General features: G+C 33.1%; 1 protein-coding gene, 1 long non-coding RNA gene and 1 other non-coding gene across 5 annotated transcripts; 1 reads left to right on the top strand and 2 right to left on the bottom strand.

Annotated features, from left to right (window-relative positions):
- Positions 1–1,460: 1,460 nt before the first annotated feature.
- Positions 1,461–4,326, bottom strand: LOC102620044 (uncharacterized). 3 transcript variants are annotated; one of them, XR_008051229.1, is made up of 4 exons: positions 3,954–4,326; positions 3,459–3,535; positions 2,337–3,335; positions 1,461–1,719 (listed from the first exon to the last, which is right to left on the bottom strand). It is a non-coding gene; the product is annotated as an uncharacterized LOC102620044 (long non-coding RNA). The 3 variants fall into 3 exon arrangements; XR_008051227.1 differs by lacking the exon at positions 2,337–3,335 and having other exon boundaries at positions 3,954–4,320; XR_008051228.1 differs by lacking the exon at positions 1,461–1,719 and having other exon boundaries at positions 2,188–3,335; positions 3,954–4,321.
- Positions 4,327–15,646: 11,320 nt separating this feature from the next.
- LOC127899386 (uncharacterized) lies at positions 15,647–16,177 on the bottom strand. Its single transcript, XM_052432751.1, has one exon. The coding sequence runs from the start codon at positions 16,175–16,177 to the stop codon at positions 15,647–15,649; it is 531 nt and encodes a 176-aa protein (XP_052288711.1).
- Positions 16,178–17,332: 1,155 nt separating this feature from the next.
- On the top strand, positions 17,333–17,439 carry LOC112496145 (small nucleolar RNA R71). Its single transcript, XR_003062628.2, has one exon. It is a non-coding gene; the product is annotated as a small nucleolar RNA R71 (small nucleolar RNA).
- Positions 17,440–22,574: the final 5,135 nt, after the last annotated feature.

The raw sequence follows: 22,574 nt of genomic DNA, 5'->3' as shown, positions 1-22,574 counted from the left end.
ATACTTAGGATAATTTCTATTTCTATGATGGGCGGAAATAAAAATACTTAAAGATAACAAGAAATATTATCTATATAAGTGATTATGGTCCCCAAGTCACATAAAACAATCTTATTCTCTTCTCACATCCTATCATCAGAGAGAGTAGAGAGGGAAGTTGAAAGGATTCTCTGGGATAACATATTGATTTGAAAGACGAACCACACATCCCTAAAATGCAATTGAGCGTTATGAGTTTAGGCACACTTTTACATATTCTATTATTGATTCTGGGTGATATAACATAAATGCTCTCGGATTATAGGTGATGGTTTCATCAAAAACGTTTATTGCTCTGACATTAATGACTTTTTAACGGCAATAAATTTTTAATGGATTTTGAAACATAAGGGAGAAATGATATATAATTTCAACAAATAATAGGAGAATTTTGATCATTTTCTCATTTAATTTACCTCAAATTTGCAAGATTAAGGAAGTTCATAACAAATAGTCATTACATACACTTGTTGGAGGGAGGCAATTTTTTCCATCGTTCTTGTAATCCCATTTTAAATTCAAAATTATTATATTGCGGATCTACTTTCAATTCCATGCTCCTGAGCTTAACATTCTAATTCATCTCAAGAGGATGATTCTTTGTAAAATACTAGCTATACAACCAAAGAGGGGGTTGAATTGAGTTTCTTAAAATTATGGAGTGCTTGAATAAAAATTAATGTAAATATAAAATAAATTCAAAAAAATAACTAATAAATAAAGCAATCAAAATATAAAGAGAGAATCAAACACAGAGATTTTTATGTGATTTGGCTAACCCTACCTACGTCCATGCCTCCAAGCTCACTGGGCTTGAGGATTCCACTAATCAAGCCTCTAAGGCTTTAAGAACTCTTACAATTGACTTCACAGGTATCAATCAACCTTTACAACAAGAGATTATCCCAAATCTCTTAACCAAAGTCTTTCCCACACTCATACTTTTTCAAATACAAGATTTTTGTCACACATAATCTATATGTTTACAAATATTTGCCCATGGTGTGATTTAAAGAATGAATGAACAAATTAAAGCTCAAGAAACACTACTAGAAAAATGAGTTTTACTGACACTAATTTAGCGTCAGTAATTACTTTTATTGACACTTGTTAATTGTGTCAGTGTTGCTCAAGCCAGAACACACTGACACTAATTTTTGGTGTCAGTGATTTTTGTGTCAGTAATTTATTTCACTATAGTATCACTAAAATAATGACACGATGATGTTAGTATTTAATGATACTATTTACACGTCAGTAATTTATGTGACTATAGTATCAGAAACCGACTCGATAATATAAAAAATTCTTATTGTTATTTTAAATATGTAGTGTCAGTATTTAGTAATGTTATGCTGCTTTTGGTTAATAGTATATTTTTATTTTAATTATATTTTTCGTGTTTGTTGTACAACCAAAAGAAAACTCGAAATATATTTATTATTAAATATCTTGCAACACAATTCATATAATAAACATCTCAAATACATCACATAAATTCACACAATTCAACTACATCACTATATGTAAAAGACTTAACATAAGTATCAAATTAAATTTTCAACAATCTCTAAACAACAAGTGCTAACTACTACTCAATTAAGTTTCCAACCCAAAATATATATAAAAAAAAAGCACAAGGTCACTCAATATCCATCCACGGCTTCATTTTGTTCCCACCTACAAATGCATAAAATCAATTAGTATACTGTGAAAAATAAATCTTAGTTATTTTGAAGCAAAAATACTCATAAATTACTTCAACATGGAAGAGTAGGATTAAAAGAAGCAAGTTAAGGAATTAGAAAAAGAAATTGTAGAATCTACACGTTCCCAAGTTAATTACAGCCTGCAATCATGATACTAAAATTGCTTCACCAAAAGTATTCTATCAAGTATTAAAGAGAACACTTAATAAGTACATCAATATTCAGTAATGATGACATGAACGATGGTGTCTACAACTTGACAAGCATAAGTTATTTTTTTTGTAATCTATTTCATTGTCTAAATTTAAAGTAAACAATACTATAATATATGATCAAATACATTAAGTTAACAAGCACTATAACATTTATAGTGCCCACATTCAACGATGATCAGTTGGACCGAAAGCCATAAATTGAAAAAAAAAGATATTTAATGAGCTTAAAGAGAAAAAATAAAAATTAACAAAATTTAAACGACTAGTGAAGAAATTACCAACTAATAATCAATCCTTATACTACTAACATATCATAAAATCTTGTGCTATGGCAAGAAAACTCAGCTTTTCTACAAGTTACAAGGGCTCTCACATTTTTCCAATCGAGGTCTGGTTCAATTCTCACAAAGCCTCTCAAACTTTCCTTAAGAACTAGCTTTCTTGTTATTCAAGGAAACATCTAATTGACTGGACAAAATCTACCAGCAACCTCATTGGTAACACTTGCTACTTTGCTACTGTAATAACCAGCAGCCAACTCTCTTGTTCTTCTATATAACACTTCAGCTTCCCTCCCACTTCAGCGTCATTAGTTCATTACCATGGAACCAACCTCTTGGAACCTCCATGAAAGTTGAATTTGTCACCAATCTTTACAAAATATTAGTTTTAAAATAAAATTTAAAAAATGTAAAATTTCCTCTAATTTCCAATTCTTTTTCTTTTGTTTTAAAGAACAATCGCATTCTAATCCAACCAACGTGGATAGCATATGGCCACCATTCAAGATTCCAACATTATTATGCTCAACACATTACAAGGTTTGCAAAGACCCACCATGCTTGGAACTAGTTCCTCCTAAACTATTCCCTTTCAAGTCCACGTTTCAGATAGGTCATGTGATACACATCAAAAGAAAGTATAAATAGATCAATATGGTGTGCCTTTCACTCTGTACTAATAATCAATTCATTTTGCATATTATCTATCAATTTCTGGTGCTACAGCATATGTACCTCAGTATATACTAATCCTTGTGTTATTTGCTGCTCAGCCTGCTCCTATAAGCTTGAATGGTTATGCCCAACTGGCCCACCAGGAATAGGGTTCTTAATTTTAATAAAAGATAATTAATAGAGAAACTTCTCTGTAGTATTTTCATACCTGTGCCAAAACAGAGAAGAGAAAGAAATGGTGTCTGACCTCGGTGGTAAAGGAACCGCTATGGTAAAGGAACGAACATGGATGAAAAATAAACTTGTGCAAACGGAGCCACTAGCATTTTGCAAGAATTAAAGATTTTGGGTGAAATCCTCTCTTATAAACACTTCTTTGTATTGGGAGCATGCATACTTCCGAGTATGATATAATTCTATAAAATTTAGACTCCCGATAGATAGATAACACGTATTAGCAATAATTAAATGGAAGCATCAACAATAATCAATAAATCATTATGGAAAAAAAATTAGAAATGAAAGGAGCTGAGGCACACCATTGTGATGCAAGATTGACAATCAAAAGAACCTTTCTCTTGTAGATGTTAAGATCAACATCCTGTCCCTTAGCATCCTGCAAATAAGATAAATTTTTATAAAAATTAAAAAATATATCTGTCAAATCCCAAATTGAATTAAAAATCAAAAAAAGGGAAAGAAAATGAAAGGAACACAAATAATAAAAATAAAGCTGAATTTAACAATGAAATCTTGAGCAGAAGTTTTCAATTGGCTTGTCATTATATGATCCGATTTCAAAGTGAAAAAAGAAGGCCTTGAAACCAAAGAAATTGGCTTAGTTTTTTATGGTCTCAAAAGGGTTTGCTTATAATTCCAAGTGACATGTTTTGTCAAAAAGGCTGAAGCTTGTCGTGGCGGCAGAGGAGCGGCAGCAGTGACCAAGACGAGCAGCAGCAGCGACGTACACGAATGACAACAGCGACGTACAGAAAGGTAATTAACAGATTAACTCCTCTGTAGTATTTTCATACCTGTGCCAAAAGAGAGAAGAGAAAGAAATGGTTCTTGATCTCGGCGGTAAAGGAACAGTAGCTGGCTGGGCTGAAGTTGATGTGACGGCATAAAAGCGGTAGCAGCGACGTACTGAAAGGTGGCTAGCTAGTCGTCGGTGGTTGAGGCTTGACAACAACAGAGCAAAGGCGGCAGTGACGTCAAGGAACGACAGCCGACAGCAGTGAAAGTCGAGGAGCAGCGGCTGGCAGCAGTGAAAGTCGAGGAGCAGTGGCCGGCAGCAGTGAAAGTCGAGGAGCAGCGGCCGGCAGCAGTGAAAGTCAAGGAGCAGGGGGACGGCGGCAGCAACTTAAGAAGTGGTGTGTTTGATTAGGTTAGATTTAGGGTTTCTTATTTTCATTTTATACTTTGAAAATTTATATAGTGTAGTTGTTCACATTGTAATTTAATAAAACAACAAACTATAAGTCGACACGTGGTCAAGTAAAATTATTATTATTAACAACGAATTACAAGTTGACATGTGGCAAAATAAAAAATATTATTCTCAAAACTATTATTATTATTTATTATTATTATTATTATTATTATTATTATTATTATTGTCCACAAAGTAATTGTGTAAAATTTAATTAAATAAAAAAATTAATTAAATTGAAAATTTAAAAACACATGCATCAATGGTTTGCACTCTAAACTTACAAATTTTAAGTTTAGAGATCTTGAGTTCGAGTTCAAATTAAAACAGAATTAATATTATTATTTTTTTATCACTGATGCTTTAGTATCAATAATCACTGAGTTTTAAGCTACTGACACCTTAGTATTAATGATTTATGATACATACTTGTTAAAGGCGGAAAATGGTCCAAATGTACACCATTTCTGACACTTTTTACGAAGTGTCAGAAACAAAGTGTCAGTAAATGTCATTTTTGTAGTAGTGAAATATTGTTTCTCAATAATATGCTCTTTGGTATCCGTTGGATTCACTTTGATTTGGTTCTAATGTAGCTTTTTTATAATTGGAGCTGAAAACTAGCCATTATTGACTTTCTGCACAAAGTCAGATCGCCGTTAAGCCTTATCGGATTGCTATTTTGACTTGAGCAAGTTACCGTTGTGTTATAATTTCAAATTGTCGAATCACTATTTTTCATATGTCGGATCGCCGTTAGTTTCCAGAAACTAAACTCCAATTCCATTCGATGTCGGTTAGCCGTTATCTCTTAAACGGTTAGTCATTTGCTACAGTGAAACTCTTTTCCAAAATTATAGTTTTGTCTCAAAACTTTATATAATTATACTCTAACCTAAAACTTTATGAAACTTTTCAAATGGACAAGCAATACTTGTTGCTTTTAAAGTTCTCAAAAAATTTTCAATTTAGACCATTAACTTGAAAATAACCAATTAAATAAAATCATTTTTCCATTAAGTATAAAACCTTTATATTATGAAAATAATGATTTATTTAAAATGCATGAAAAATAATTGGAGCTTTTAAAAGCTTAATCATTCTTAATTTTGCTTGTTATCGTCAAAATCAACATTATATATACATATATGTTAACACTTTAGTCTGGTGGATACAACCACCAGTGCAAGAGGTTGCGATGGACAATTTTTTAGATGCTAATCATACTCCAAATAATCTAGCTTCATGGAAGGGAAGAGTGGTTGATGATTTGTTTCAAGCCCTTGACAACCCTTTAACTCATCTTGATCAACATATGTTGAGTGGCCAAAGGCCTGGTTTTGTTAAAGACGGCCAAACATCTGACTAAATAAATGTGACTTCAAAATATAGTAAAGCCACTACTAGAAAAATAGTCTTTACTGACATTAGAATAATGTCAGTAATTACTTTCTGTGACACTTGTTAATTGTGTCAGTAATCTGCCAGACAGAAAAATAATGACAATTTTAATGGTGTCAATTATTACTATTAGTACTGTATTACAAGTTTTATGACACTATGGTGTTAGTAGTTACTAATAATTATTGCGTGTCAGTAGTTCGTTTCACTATAGTATCACGAATATTATGACACCGTAGTAATAATGGTTACTAACAATAATTACATGTCAAAAGTTTGTTTTACACCATGAATATGACATGATAGAATGAATAGATACTAATACTTTATTGTCAGTAATTAGTATTACTATAGTATCACTAGTATTATGACACAATGGAGTTGTTACTTTCTGATTCATTTTTTAATATCGATGACTTTTAGTTGAATTTATATCCTGGCATTTCTATTGTTACTATATTGTTTTCATTGTTCTTTTAGTTTTGCCAATCAAATAATGATATTCAAAGAAAATATTAAAATTAAACTGAAGTACTAAACTGAACAATTAAATATAAGTATATAACATTCCCAATAAAATTTAAATAAGTATCAAACGAAACACTAATACAAATATCTTAAATATAGTTTGAAAACATCTCAAATATAGTTAGAAAACAACATAATGATAGTTTGCATAAATCAATCAATTATCCTCAGTACATTTACTCCTTGACCTTTGCCTTTCTCTTCACCTTTCTCACCTACAGGTGTAGTAAATAGAATCAATTAGTTAGTATGCTACACAAATCAATTGTTGGATATTTACAAGCGAGAATATATTTATAATTTACCTGATTATTGTATGCTACAATTAACTTTACAATATACATGGCCTACTCATCATGAAGTAGTGAAGGATCATCTGTAGTGTATTTATCAAAGCCCTTGAACTTCAAAAATAAAGCAACAAATTATATACATATTTTTTAAAATTTTTCCTACAATAAAACAACAAAATAAACACATATATTTTTAAATCTATTGTGATTAACATCAAAAAATGCCTAAGAAGTTGACACTTTATAATAATTATTTTGCTCCACTCAATATTACTTTACCACTCAACACTAGGCTTCATATGCCTTCTATTTCTACATGCAACAGCTCCAGTCGTTATGGTTTGCACTAAAGTGCCTTAAGTGCATAGTAGAACACACTAAAAATTGCCATCAATTTTGCCAAAAAACATCTTGAATGCATTCAACAAAATATTGATCAGTTATGTTCAACTAATGCATCTGCCCACTCCGTTAAAAACTACAATAAGATAAAATCTAGATATATATAATGTTGTAACTTTTACCTATAATAATTATGCCAAATAAAGTGTATGTGATTATCCTAAACATATAAGGTACTTCCTCTCATCCTTAGCACAAGATATGATTATATTGCTATTTCTAAGCATCAAGGAGCAAATAATTCAACAAACAATTCACCCATTAAACATCTTCACAATTCATATAAATGACAAGTAGTATTTTATAAACAGCAGCAATTGACCGATTAAACACTGTTTTTAAGAAAATTCATCCTACAATGCATTCTTCAACAATATATTAAAAAACAGTTATTGAGGAACTTACATTATTTTCAAGAATGTACAAATCTCGAACAATATCTTAGATGTACTTCATCACATAATACCACATTCAAAGGTTCCAGGTTGTTTCCGACACTCAAACAATAAAAATTAGTTTCAAATAAACTGATGAAAGTAACAATGAAAGTTCTAATTTTGTTTTGTTAATACCTTCATAGAGATCCGTTGCACAACCTTCTTTTTGTTAGTCTTCACTTTATGCATTGTTATCCCAACATAAGTAGTAAATAATGTATGTCAACAAAATTAATTCATAACATAAAAAACGAAAAATTAAGTAAGCCAATCAAACTTACTCATTCACCATCATCATCAGGATTATTACCCAATGGGTCAAGATAATATACTTTGCGCCTCACCATATCAGTTGATATTAGCACCCAATGGCCACTAAACAAACAATTAAAAAATAAAAAATACAAGATAAATTTATATAAAAAATACAAGATAAATTTATATCATTCATGTAAAAAAAGAAAATAGACAAAAAATAAATAAACTATAGCTTGGGTTATATTGGAATACAATGATATGCGCTATCTCTATCTTGTCTAAAAGGCCTGAAATATAGGAACACCAATTTGGATAATTTGCTTGATTAGAATGTAACTTAACTATGCATCTAAATTGAATTGGAATAACATCACCACCATTATCCATCTCCTCATACAATTGTCTATTAAAAAAAAGAAACTTGTATGACGTATAATATAACAGATAAATTAATGACAGTTTGCAAAATTAGAAAACATAATAAAACCGTAAATCAAGTTTGTTTTTTCTTACTTCATGCATATCTCAATATTAAAATTTGAGCTTTGTAAACTTAGCTTCATTGCAAATATGTTTGTCTAATTTGCTCTCCTCTCCTAGTAGACACCAAAAGTTTTCAGATCATGTGCAATCATAATCGACTGTGGTGGGGAGCTCTCAATCATCAAGAAACTATGTTCATCTGTTAACTCTTGTTCACCTTTTGTTGCTTTCACAACTTCATGGTTCTTTTTTCTCAGAATAAGTTTCCTTGCTTGTTGTCACTAGTTTCACAACAACAAGTTCCTTTGTCATTCATTTCTCTTCATATAGATATACCACACCATTTGTAGGAGACTTTTGGCTATCAACTTTTTTCTTTAAAAGAGTCAATATTAAAGATCTTCTTGGGGTAATTTTTAAAGTGGCTTTATAATCTACTTAGGGTGGATTCTATGCAAGAGCTGGTAAGGGAAGTGTGTTGATAGTTTTGTTAGATTTTGGACAATCAGTTAGGTCATTGGTCACTGTCTTTAGAGTAACTTTGGTAATTGTCATTGGAGTAGCTTTGGGTTATTGGTCACTGACTTTAGAGTAACTTTGGTGGGGGATAAATGATCCATCTCCATCTTAACATAGCGACCACCTTTGGAGTTAGGAAAGTTGGAACTACCAGCTTCGATGTTGTTGCAGGTATTTGTCCTTGCATTCATATGACCTAACTGAGGTTGCATAAATTAAAATCTCTCCTGATACATTCTTCATTCTCGTGTCAACTCAATAGGATCATGAATCCTGAAATACATGGATGGGGTGATGAATTGACCTAATCTTTGCACCTAACTTCTATTAGGCTTCTTCTAAAGGGCTTTGCCTAGGATATCATTTGGTCCTTGGGATTAGAACGTTCCTTGCTCAGCCTAGCTTCTTAACTCAAACTACAAATTAAATACAAAAACATTTGATCAAAATTAGGAATTAAAAAAAAAGTTAAATGATGACAGTCGAAACGTACATTTCATTACCGGCATATTTCAAAAGAAATAAAGCAACCCCATTTGTTAATTTAGAGGCAATTGGATTATTATTTTGTAACATTCATCAATAACAAATAGAAAACCAGAATTAATTACAGGCCTTAAATCAAAACAAACTTTATAAATTATGATCTTATCCTTAACGCTCGGCTGCCTATTACAAACATGAAACACTATGTTTGCAAAAAGTTAATAAATTCTATCCAATCAGATTATAAGAAAGCTTAAGGCATTAATAAGTAAAGGAAATTCAATATAAATTAAAATATGCCATAGAAAGTTGTGTACTGCTGTCTCTTTTTTATTTTTTGCAGTGCTCGCAGCACACTACACCACATGGTTTACATTATAAAGCAATGTCAGTCCACTTTATGGTTGAGGTAGTTGATTTATTATTATACACAACTTTTAGTGGTATCTGCGATAATTTTAATTTAATGAAAATGAGATATCTATTTAACATGGTTTATATGATAAAAAGTCATAAATTTATCTTATATAGTTGTTGGGTATAAATACTAATACTATTGGTGTCAATGCGTAAGTGTACACAACAAGTAATCAAGTGATAAGTATTTAAGATTGTCTTCACAGGGATTGATGCTATCAGATTTGCTACAACAATATTAACAATGCAGATTTTGTGCTAAATTAAAATAAAACAATTGGTGAAACTATTATACTAATTAAAATAAAAGTGCAATAAATAAAATGCAACAAAGCAAATTATCACGTCAAACTCAAGGATAAAATCAATGAGAATATAGAGTAGTGAGTGAATAATCTCTCCTAATAGTCTTGACTATTTTTCTAATGTTTGGTTCGGTTGCTGGAGTATCTGCTACAGCACTGGGCAGAAACCTTATGTATCCTCAGCCGTCGCATATTGGATATCTTATATCTATATGTAACCTAACAGTGATCAGTTGTTATGCCAACATAAGATATAACATTACACGCTTAGATTCTATTTACCCTACAGGGTGAATCTCTATGTCTAGTTCATCACTAATTTTAGATTAAGCATAACCCTTTTGGGATCAAGTTAAACTCAATCCAAGAAACCCAATCTAAAACCAAGTATTGCTCTAATATGTTCCACTAAGATAGGCTCTTTTGCGGCTCTCTCCTAACCTGTATCATTAAATGGGTGATTGTTGGTTGATTTATATAATCAATTATTATTAATGCCAAAGTGCAAGTATACACAACAAGTAATAAAGTGATGAGTATTCAAGATCGTCTCCACAGGGATTGATGTTACTCGAAGTGCTAAAGCAATCACAATAATGCAATCAACTAAAGATCAAACCAACCATTCCGTCAAATTATTCTTCTGTAACCAATAGTTATGAAGGATATAAATAAACTAATACTTGTACGAAATAAACTAAGTTAATTGTGCTTAAGATTCAATTGAGAGTGTAGTAGTTGAATGATCAAACTCTCCTAATGGGGTGACTGTTGATTACCGAATTAATACCAGTTGTTAGGGTAAGTGCTGAAGCACTGGGTAGAACAAATATGCTTCCGCAGCTATCTCATGTTGGAAATCTCATACTCTTAAATCTACTAACAATGACCAGTTGCTCATAAATTTAATGGATGGCTTTACGACCTTTTATCTCTCTACCCTACAAGGTGAACACCTATGTCTAGGATATTACAAATCTTAATTCAAGTATGGCCCTTATGGGATTTAAGATGACCTAATTCAGGAAACTCAAATTAAGAACATGTAACACTCTAATAATGTCCGCTAAGACATGCCCTTTTGCTGCTCTATCTTAACTGAAACCATTAAATGGGTGGTCAACCAAAATAACAATTATGATCATAAAAACTATTAGAGTATAATGCTACAACATTATCATAGCAACATATAAGAACAGTCAAGAACCCATTGGATTATTTGTCACTCAACTACACTTAAATTTAGTTCATATTCTGAATGAGAAAAGTAAACATAAATATACTGATCACAGAATACATCCAATCAATCAAAGGAAAAAAAGATGATATGAATTAAGCACGATGAAAGTCTAAGGGTCCTCTTCGGTTCTTCAATGATGCCGAACAGTACTCCTTAATCTTCTTCTCCTTCTTGCCTTTGTAATTCATTTTTTTTAGATGATAACTCCTCTTCGTCACCTCCTATGTAGTGCATGCCTCCCTTATATATTGCAAATTAGGTTAAAAACCGAAACCCATGAGTGTGCATGTGTTTAAATTAGGAAACATGCAGATCGTGATTTAATTGCTGACCGTGCCTATATTCTCTCCCGCGTTACTCCCAAATTGCTGCAGCACTGGTTGTTCTAACATCCGCAACAGCACTTGTATTATTTCCGATTGTGCTTTCTTTCTTTTGTGAACATCTTCTTTCCTCCTCTCTTTCATCTACTGTCTCCGCATCCTTTCATGAATTTAACATCTATAAATAAAAACCTGTTTTTAGCATAAGTTACCATGATTCAAGCAAGACTTGTTAAAATTCGACTAAAATGAATGTTTATGCAAAAGGTCACCAAAATGTACTCAAAACACATTATTTGCTCTCTAAATGACCTTTATTCAAGTCTAGAATAGATGTAATAACTCTCATTTCCTAGAGTTATCAGTGATCAACCAAAATAATGAATAATGAATAAAAATAAATATTATCAAAATAAATTACTACAGCAAACATGCAGCAACACATATATTCAGTCAATAAACCATCAAGTTTATTTATCACTCAACCACAAATAAATTTAGTTCATGGTTTGCAAAAGAAAAATAAAGAACAAAGTTTCAGCCATGAAACACATCCCCATGAATAAATAGAAAATGAGAAAACAAGAGAAGAATAAGAAGGATTGAGCTCCCAATTGATTTCTGCAAATTCTCCTCTTGTGCAGCCTTTAATCTCTCTCTTGAATCTTGTTTTTCTTTTTTTTCTTTGTGTTTTTCTCCTTGGGTGACGGCTCTGTCTTTTCCTTATGATGTGTGCTTCTTTTGTAGTTGAAAATTAGGGTAAACGGAAGCCTAAGTCGCGCATAAGTCAGATTAAGAAAACTGCAGATCGCAATTCTGTAGTTATCCCGCGCAGAATTTTCTCTGTCATTGTTCCAGGATTGCTACAGCAACTGCACTGTTCCAGATTTGTTTCAATTCTTTTGTAGCCAAGTTCTTTCTCATTTTTGTAAGCCTATTGCATCAACATTCCTTCCATGAATTATAAGCTTCTGGAAACCTACAATTATACACACAATTTGAGTACGAATTACTTTAAATTAAGCAAAATTTATTAAGACTAAACTAAAATGAATATTTGTGCAAAATGTAACAAAAATGCAATAGAAACACATCATTTACTCTCTAAGTAATCTTAATTTGAGTCTAAAAGTGCCATGATAACTCTTATTTCATAGAGTTATCATACCCCCAAACTTAAACCATTACTTGTCCTCAAGTAATTTAGCTCTGTCATCAAATTTTGCAAGAATTCTTCCACCCTCAGATCACACCCTTAATCACGCAAAATAGCCTTAGCAGTTTAGTTCTAAACTTAGGTTTCATTCTGTCCAAAGTGTGTGTGTACGACTTTGATCAAATTCCGGAGGTGCTACAACATTACACAAACATATATAATTCAAAGGTAGAACCCAAATGTATTAACATATAGGGGAGCAAAATTCACAAATAAACTCAAACTGTGCCACAACAAACATAATTATTAATTTTTTCAGTTAAACCCTTCAATGCAACATTGAGCTTTCATGTGAATGCCTATCACTTGTAATGACACCCAATTACTCACTCAAAGTAGCTGTCAGAGTTGTTACAGCAATACATCCAAGATGTTATATCTAGGTCATACATTTGGACGCCTTTGACTCAAGGCTGAACATGGGGCTCATGAACAGACCAGGTTACTTAGTATCCTAGGCAGTAAACCTCTTTTTCACCATTTTTTTTCTTTTTTTTATAATTGTTGCAGTACTGCTCATAGCTTATGTTGCCTTTGGACTCAAGTTTGCATATGGGGTGCATACTCAACCCTAGTTACTCAGCAACTTAAACCATTGGAGCAGAATTTATTTCATAACATGCACAGTCTAACAAAAATTTTCCCCAAAACTTGAGATATTTTCTACTCTTTTTTTTTTTGGTTTTCCTGTCTCTGCTACAACATTCTCATAAAACTCAACCAAAATCTAAGTGTCGGGACATAATTTCAACCTCCATCTATAACTATTTCTACTTGGCATTCTCATAAATACTGAATAACACCCAATTTATCTTCATTAGGTTTTCAAATCCATACACAAATATTAGATAACAGAGCTTCACACAACATAAGCATAAACACATGCACTTAGAAACACAACCCCCCCAAACTTGAGTGGTGCTGTGTCTTCACAAGCACACAAAACAAAACCACATAAACCAGACATGCCTACACTAAATAAAAGGACATGTAGAATGAATCAGAAAATTAAAACTAAATGAAAGAAATTTTTTTGCAGAAAGAAGTAAAATAAACTAGCGAGTATGGGGTACTCTCCTGTTGCTGAAAGCACTGCTGCAGCACAGGCTGTAAAGGGTCACTTCTTCTTTGATCAACTTCTCAAACGCTCCTTATCATAAAATCTGATCAATCCATTTGCTGTTGTAAAAGAAAGAAATGTCTCTATTGTTTGAGAATCTTCTGTTATATGTCATGCTGTAAGTGATGCTGCAACAATTCCTTCATGCTCTTTTTTTAACTTGCTGCAATTTTACACAAAGACAAAAAAAAAAAAAATTAGATGCACACTTAAAAAAATAAAAATAAAAATAAACAAAAAGACAAATTAAATAATTTTAAACTAAATTTACTGCTTTAAAAACTTGAAACAACTTCCTTTATTGGGTTGCCTCCCAATTAGCGCTTGATTTTAGGTCTTTCAGTCTGACCTTTCTTGTTCGCTCAACTTGGATCTTTTAAGAATAGATGCTTCTGTAGGCTATTCACCTTAGCTCCCATGTAGTACTCCACTTTCGGCCCGTTAACCTTGAATTCTTGTTGGTCTGGAGTGAGTTCCCTTTGTTGGATTTGCTCATCAATTCTGAAGGGTTGCTTTTCTCTTGACCATGCTATGTTAGCTGCGCCATGATCTTCATCATCAAGTTCTTCAAATGTTACATCATTGATTTCTTCCTTATTGCAGCAATTGTGTAATCTCTCTGCTACAACAAAGTCCACAACACTAATAAAATTAAAATCTTCAATCTCATCGGGACTCTTGTTAGAGTGCAATTTATGCACTAGTTTTGCATTGTTTACTTCCCTTAATATCTATGTTTTGCACTTAATAATAATGATTTACTTGTGTTTTACTTTTGTAGGTGCAATTCTATTGATTGGTGATAAAATTGAGCTAAAAGATGATGTTTAAGGATGATTGTTCTCTTGGAGAAATTATGAGCGTCAGAAGAACTTTGTTGATAAGGCGTGGGCGCGTGCTGTCAACTGCGGACCTGCAGTTTTTAGTTTAACGTGTTTTGTATTTTTGGTTATTTTTGTAATTACGAATTTAATATTCAGATATTAGTATTTTATTTTAAATAGAATTCTAAAAGAGAAGAGAGAGAGAGTATTTAAGGGAGGAATCTATTGTGAAAAGGGAAGAGATTGGATTGGAGAAAAGGAGGAAACCCTAGATCTAATTTTTCTCTTCTCTCTATGAAGAACTAAACCTATTTTTCTGGTTGAAGGATAATGAAGCTTTGATTCATCACTACTGTGAGATCTTTCTTGTGCTTTAATTGTTTTATTGCTTTTTGAGTATTTGTTTATTCTCTGAATTATTTTCATGATTATGTTTGTTAATTAGGTAATTGGCCACTATTTTATTATCAACTTAATCTATTGTCAATTAAAGGATTCATCGTATGAAGAATTTAATGTTTGTGACAAATAACATAGCAGAGAGTTGTGTTGTGAGAATAAACAATCTAATTTAAATGAATCATCATATGTGTTGATTAGGATTTGGGTCTCTCTGGTTTTTCAGGCTGTCAATTGATTAAATCCTATGATCGTATCTAGGGTTGTCTATTGATTAGGGAAATAACCAACGGTCGTACCTTGGTTATCGACTAGTTAAGGAGAGATTGGCTATTAGAGGGTCTCAGTAGCTATAACCGGTCTATTCATGAGTAATAATAATCTATATTTGAATCAATGATCAGTAGTCGAATCAAGCTGAGTTAATTCCTTCAACCAGAGCTTTCTCCAATTTGAATTACAACTTTAATTTGCATTCTTGTTATTTTAATTTGATTTTTATTATTGTCAACAATTCCCCCATTTTACGTTTTACGTTTCAAAAGGATTTAAATAATTACCGATCTCTGTGGACACGACCCTGCTCAATCACTATACACAATTTATTTAGAGTAGGAATTTATTTTTGTTGGCTTCGACACCCATCAACTCTTCATGGCATCCAGCACATTGAATGTAACTTGCTGGTCATTCACCCTCATGGTTAATTCTCCTTTTTGAACATCAATTAAAGTCTTTCCTGTGGCTAAGAAAGGTCTTCCTAGAATGATTGGCACTTCTTTGTCTGCCTCAAAATATAGCACAATGAAATCCACCGGAAAGATAAATTTATCCACCTTCACCAACACATCTTCAATTTTCCCTTCTGGATATGCATAAGATCTGTCAGTGAGTTGTAAAGTCATTGTTGTTGGTTTACATTCACCAACTCCCAATTGCTTAAACACTGATAAATGCATGAGATTGATGCTAGCCCCAAGATCACAAAGTGTTTTGCTACTGTATTTAGTGCCTATGGAGCAAGGGATTGTGAAGCTTCCTGGATCCTTCATCTTCTTGAGTATCTCACTCTGAAGTATTCGGCTGCACTCTTGTGTTAGAGCAACTGTCTCAAATTCTCCAAGTCTTCTTTTCTTTGTCAAGATATCCTTCAAAAATTTCGCATAGTTTGACATTTGCTCTAGAGCTTCCACAAAAGGGATATTGATATGTAGTTGTTTTAGCACTCCCAAGATTTTGCTGAACTGCTTCTCTTGTTTTTACTTTTGAAACCTTTGAGGAAATGGTGGTGGATGTCTAAACTGTTGTGCTATAGCAGTTTGTGCAGACTACTTCTCTTTTGCTCTACTCGGGTCTGTTGTAGTTGGTGCTGTAGCTTCTTTACCACCAGGTGCTGGATTATAACTTTCTGCAGATGCTGTAGCAGAACTGTATTGATTTGCATTCTGAAAAGTGGAAGACTGTGACTCATTCTCTACTTAAGTGTCTTTTTGGCCTTTGTTGGACTCAATTCTTCTTTTTGGCACACCAACTGAATTATCAACATCCTTTCCAGATCTCAAGTTAATCACCTTGCAGTGCTCTTTCCCTTCTTTTCTTGGGTCCTATGTATTACTGGGTAAACTACCTTGAGGTATGTTGCTCAATACTATAGCAAGCTGTCCAATTTGATTTTCTAAGTTTCTCAAAGATGCAGCATGACTTTGGATAACCGCTTCATTCTTCACAATATAATCTTTAATCAAAGCTTCAAGAGAGCTAAGTTGATCATTGTTGATGCTTCTTTGCTCTTGATTTTGCTGATAAAATCCAGGTGGTTGAGTAAGTCTGTTATGTCCACTAGGTGCTGCAGCAGTCTGGTTCTGATAACTCTATAAAAGTTCGGGCGCTGTCTCCATCCAGGATTGTAAGTGTTTGAATATGGATTGTCTTGGTTCTGTCTATTGAAGCTACCCATATAATTGACTGAAGATGGATTTCCAGGACAATTGTCAAATAAATGCCCTTCTCCACAATAAACGCAAGACACATCAGAAATTTGGTTAACAGTTGTTGGAGCAGTAGTCATAGCCTTTACCATCCTTGTTAAAGAAGTTACTTAGCCTGACAATGCTGTCAAAGTATCTATGTTATGAACTCCTGTTGTTCCTCTTACTGCAGCTTGTCTGGTTGATGGCCACTGATAGTTATTGTTGGCTATTCTCTCCAAAATTTCATAAGTCTCATTATAAGACTTAGATAACAAGGCCCCATTTGCTGAAGCGTCCACCATCAATCTAGTGCTTAGGTTGATACTATTATAGAAAGTTTCCAACTATATGCAGCAAGGAATACCATGATGAGGACATCTTCTGAGTAACTCTTTAAATCTCTCTCATGCATCACACAAGCTCTCATCTTCAAGTTGATGGAAAGATGTGATCTCATTCCTCACTTTGCATTCTCGGTTGGCGGGAAGTATTTCATCAAAAATTTGTCAGCCAAATCATTCCATGTAATGAAAGAATCTGGTGGTAGAGAATTCAACCATGCTCTTACTTGATCTCTCAAAGAAAACGGAAAAATTCTGAGTCTCAATGCTTCCTATGATGCTCTAGCAATCTTAAAAGCATCACTTACTTCCAAAAATAACTTAAGGTGTAGATGAGGATCTTCGGATGACAAACCATTAAATTGCCCCATTGTTTGAAGCATCTGAAACATCACAGGTTTGAGTTCAAAATTGTCAGCTTGAACGTCGGGTCTATCTATTCCCGGATGTATGGCTTGAGGAGTCAACACTGTGTAATCTCGAATGGCTCTATCTTTATCGTTCGCCATGTGAATAATGTTGTTGTTCTCTGGTTGCCTTTAAACACATTGTCCATTCAGACCTTCATGTACATTGACTGGTTGTATCTCCTCTCTATGGTTCAAGTTTCTCAAATCTTGTAAATCATCCATTGCTACAGCAGCTTGTAATTCCCGATGCTCTCGTCTCAATCTCCTTGCAGTTCTTTCAATTTCTGGATGAAACTGGAATTCAACAGATTTATATTTGCGCATGCAACAGTTGCTAGATCACTTATGTCAACAAAATAAACAAATTAAAATAAAATAAAAAATTAGCACCGTTAAAACTAATTTCACAAATCACAATGAACAATCAGTCCCCGGCAACGGCGCCAAAAACTTGTTGGGTATAAATACTAATGCTATTGATGTCAATGTGCAAGTGTACACAATAAGTAATAAAGTGATAAGTATTCAAGATCGTCTCCACAGGGATTGATGTTATCAGATTTGCTACAGTAATATTAACAGTGCAAATTTTATGCTAAATTAAAATAAAACAATTGGTGAAACTATTACACTAATTAAAATAAAAGTGCAATAAATAAAATGGAACAAAGTAAATTATCATGTCAAACTCAAGGATAAAATCAATGGGAATATAGAGTAGTTGAGTGAATAAACTCTCCTAATGGTCTTGACTATTTTTCTAATGTTTAGTTCGATTGTTGTAGTATCTGCTACAGCACTGGGCAGAAACCTTATGTATCATCAGTCGTCGCATGTTGGATATCTTATATCTATATGCAACCTAACAGTGATCAGTTGTTATGCCAACATAAGATATAACATTACACGCTTAGATTCTATTTACCTTACAAGGTGAATCCTTATGTCTAGTTCATCACTAATTTAAGATTAAGCATAACCCTTTTGGGATCAAGTTAAACTCAATCCAGGAAACCCAATCTAAAACCAAGTATTGATTTGATATGTTCCACTAAGATAGGCCCTTTTGCAGCTCTCTCCTAACATGTATCATTAAATGGGTGATCAACCGAAATAATAAATAAAAATAAATACTATCAAAACAAATTGCTACAGCAAACATGCAGCAACACATATATTCAGTCAATAAACCATCAAGTTTGTTTATCACTCAACCACAAATAAATTTAGTTCATGGTTTGCAAAAGAAAAATAAAGAACAAAGTTTCAGCCATGAAACACATCCCCATGAATAAATAGAAAACAAAAAAACAAGAGAAGAATAAAAAGGATTGAGCTCCTAATTGATTTCTCCAAATTCTCCTCTTGTGTTGCCCTTAATCTCTCTTTTGAATCTTGTTTTTCTTTTGTTTCTTTGTGTTTTTCTCCTTGGGTGACGGCTCTGTCTTTTCCTTATGATGTGGTTTCTTTTATAGTTGAAAAATAGGGTAAACGGAAGCCTAAGTCAGGCATAAGTTAGATTAGGAAACTGCAAATCACAATTCTACAGTTATCCCGCGCAGAATTTTCTCTGTCGTTGTTCCAGGATTGCTACAGCAATGGTTGCTATAGCAATAGCTACAGCAACTGTATTGTTTCAGATTTGTTTCAATTCTTTTGTAGCCAAGTTCTTTTTCATTTTTGCAAGCCTATTGCATCATCATTCCTTCCATGAATTATAAGCTTCTGGAAACCTACAGTTATGCACATAATTTGAGCACGAATTACTTTGAATTAAGCAAAACTTATTAAGACTAAACTAAAATGAATATTTATGCAAAATGTAATAAAAATGCAATAGAAACACATCATTTACTCTCTAAGTAATCTTGATTTGAGTCTAAAAGTGCCATGATAACTCTCATTTCATAGAGTTATCAATAGTCAAATTATAAAATAATTTAGGCAGCTTTTAGTTTCAGACAATTAGCATTGGTGTACACTTTTCAATTTAAGGCGATTCTTAAAGGCATAGTAGTTGTGGAAACTTATAATTCTCTCAGCCACTTCATACATTTCAGGGGTATAACTTTCAAATTTTTTTTTTTTTTGTAAGCCAAAAACAAGGCTTCACTGTGGTCAATCTTATGCTTAGAAACTCCAAGGTCCAACTTTTGCAATAATTCTGACACAACTACACCCACTATCCTTTCTACAAAGATTATAGAAGCAAAAACAAGACAAACAATGTAGCAAATTCTTGAAAGTATTAAAGCAGCTGCATATCAACATTCCTTTTTTGGAAGCTCTAGAACAAATGCCAAATTATGTGAAGTTCTTGAAAAATATTTTGGCAAGGAAAAAAAGGCTTGGAGAGTTTGAAACAATTGCTCTAACACAAGAATGCAGCATATGCTTCATAAAAAAATCCTTTAAAAGTTGAAAGACTCAGGAAGCTTTACAATCCTATGCTCCATATGAACTAAACATAGTAGTAAGGTACTTTGTGATCTAGGGGCCAACATCAATCTCATGCCTTTATCAGTGATCAAGCAATTGAGAGTTAAAGAAGTTAGACCAACAATAGTGACTTTACAATTTGCTGGCAGATCTCATACTTATCCAGAATGTAAGATTGAAGACGTATTGGTAAAAGTGGATAAATTTAATTTTCCAGTAGATTTCATATTGCTGGACTTTGAGGTAGATAAAAAAGTGCTAATCATTTTAGCAATACCGTTTTTAGCCACTAGAAAGATTTTAATTAAGGTGCAAAAAGGAGAGCTGACTATGCGGGTTAATGATCAACAACTTACATTCAATGTCTTAGATGCCATGAAGAGTTCTGATGAAATTGAAGACTGTAATTTTACCAGTGTTGTGGATTTTGCTGTAGTAGAGAGATTAAATAGTTGCTGTAGTAAGGAAGAAATCAAGACTGTAACATTTAAAGAACTTGAAGAAGAAGATCCTGAAACAGTTGAAATAACATGGCTAGAAGATAAACAACACATGAAAACTGATAAGCACTTTGAATCTTTAGATCTCTCAAACATAGAAGTAAAACCTTATGTTTCCCTCTATTGAGTCATATCTTATTTTATAATTGAAACTTTTACCTTCATATTTAAATTTTGTTTATCTTGGTGACAATAACGCACTTCTTATAATCATTTCATCTTCTTTAAATACAGAGCAAGAAAAGAGCTTAGTGGTTGGATGCACAAGATTGTCATTGGATGGACCATGGCAGATATCAAAGTAATCAGCCCCTTCGTATGCATGCACAAGATTTTGTTGGAAGATTACTACAGCAATGCTTTAGAGCAACAGAGAAGATTAAATCATATCATGAAGGAAATTATGAAAAAGAAGATCATCAAGTGGCTTGATGCTGGAATTATTTACCCAATATCAGACGGCTCATGGGTAAGTTCAATACAATGTATTCCAAAGAAATATGGAGTAACAGTTGTAATAAATGAAAAGAATGAACTCATTCCTACAAGAATAGTAACCAAATAGAGAGTCTGTATGAATTATAAGAAGCTAAACAAAGCCATAAAGAATGATCACTTCTTATTGCCTTTCATAAATTAGATGTTAGACAGACTTACTGGAAAAGAGTACTACTGTTTCTTGGATAGATACTCAAGCTACAACTAGATTACTATAGCAGCTGAAGATCAGGAGAATACAACATTCGCTTGCCCCTATGGAACCTTTGCCGTCAGAAAGATGTTATTTGACATGTGTAATACTCTAACAACTTTTCAGAGGAGTATGATGTCTATTTTTTCAGATATGGTCGAGCAAACACATGAGGTATTCATGGATGATTTTTCAATTTTTGCAGAATCATATGATGATTGTTTGCATAATCTAGAAAATGTGCTTAAGAGATGTGAGGAGAAAAGTTTAGTGTTGAATTGGCAAAAGTGCCATTTCATAGTACAAGAAGGGATAGTTCTAGATCAGAGGGTCTCTAGAAAGGGAATAAAGATGGACAAGGTAAAAATAAAGGTGATTGATAAAGTTCAACTACCTACTTCAGTAAAGGGCATTATGAGTTTATTTGCACATGCTGGGTTCTCTAGAAGGTTTATTAAGGACTTTTCCAAAATAGCCAAACTCTTATGCACGTTGCTGGAACATGACAGACCCTTCAATTTTAATGAGAATTGCTTAAAGACTTTTGTTGAGTTAAAGAGAGCTCTTGTTACAGCAACAGTTGTTGTAGCACCAGATTAAAGTATGTCTTTTGAGTTGATGTGTGATGCAAGCGACCACTCTATTGGAGTAGTGCTAGGGCAAAGGAAAGGTAATATTTTTCACTCTATTTATTATGCCAGCAAGTCCTTAGCTGATGCACAACTCAACTACAGTACCACTGAAAAATAATTGTTGGCAGTTGTTTTTGCATTTGATAAATTTAGAGCCTATTTAATTGGCACCAAAGTGACTATTTATACAAATCACTCAGCTATAAAGTATTTGATTTCAAAAAAGGATGTCAAACCTGAAATACTATCTAAACAACCCAAGAGGGGGGTGAATTGGAATTTTAAAAATTTAAGCAACTAAAATTTAATGCAATATAAACTAAGCAACCAATTTGAAATAAATAAATTACTGCGCAATGAAAAATAAAGAGATAGAGTAAGGGAGAGCAAACACTCAATTTTTACGTGGTTTGGCCAACCCCGCCTACGTCCATGCGTCCAAGTTTACCGGGCTTGAGGATTTCATTAAGTAAGCCTCCAAGGCTTCAAATGCTTACAATTGACTTCTAAGGTGTCAATGGACCTTTACAACAAGAGATTATCCCCAATCTCTTAACCCAAGTGTATCCCAACACTTATAACCTCTCAA

Source organism: Citrus sinensis, chromosome 8, assembly GCF_022201045.2.
Source record: "Citrus sinensis cultivar Valencia sweet orange chromosome 8, DVS_A1.0, whole genome shotgun sequence".
Taxonomy (NCBI): Eukaryota; Viridiplantae; Streptophyta; class Magnoliopsida; order Sapindales; family Rutaceae; genus Citrus; species Citrus sinensis.
The sequence above is the reverse complement of the archived record's forward strand: the minus strand, read 5'-3'. Positions and strand labels throughout refer to the sequence as shown.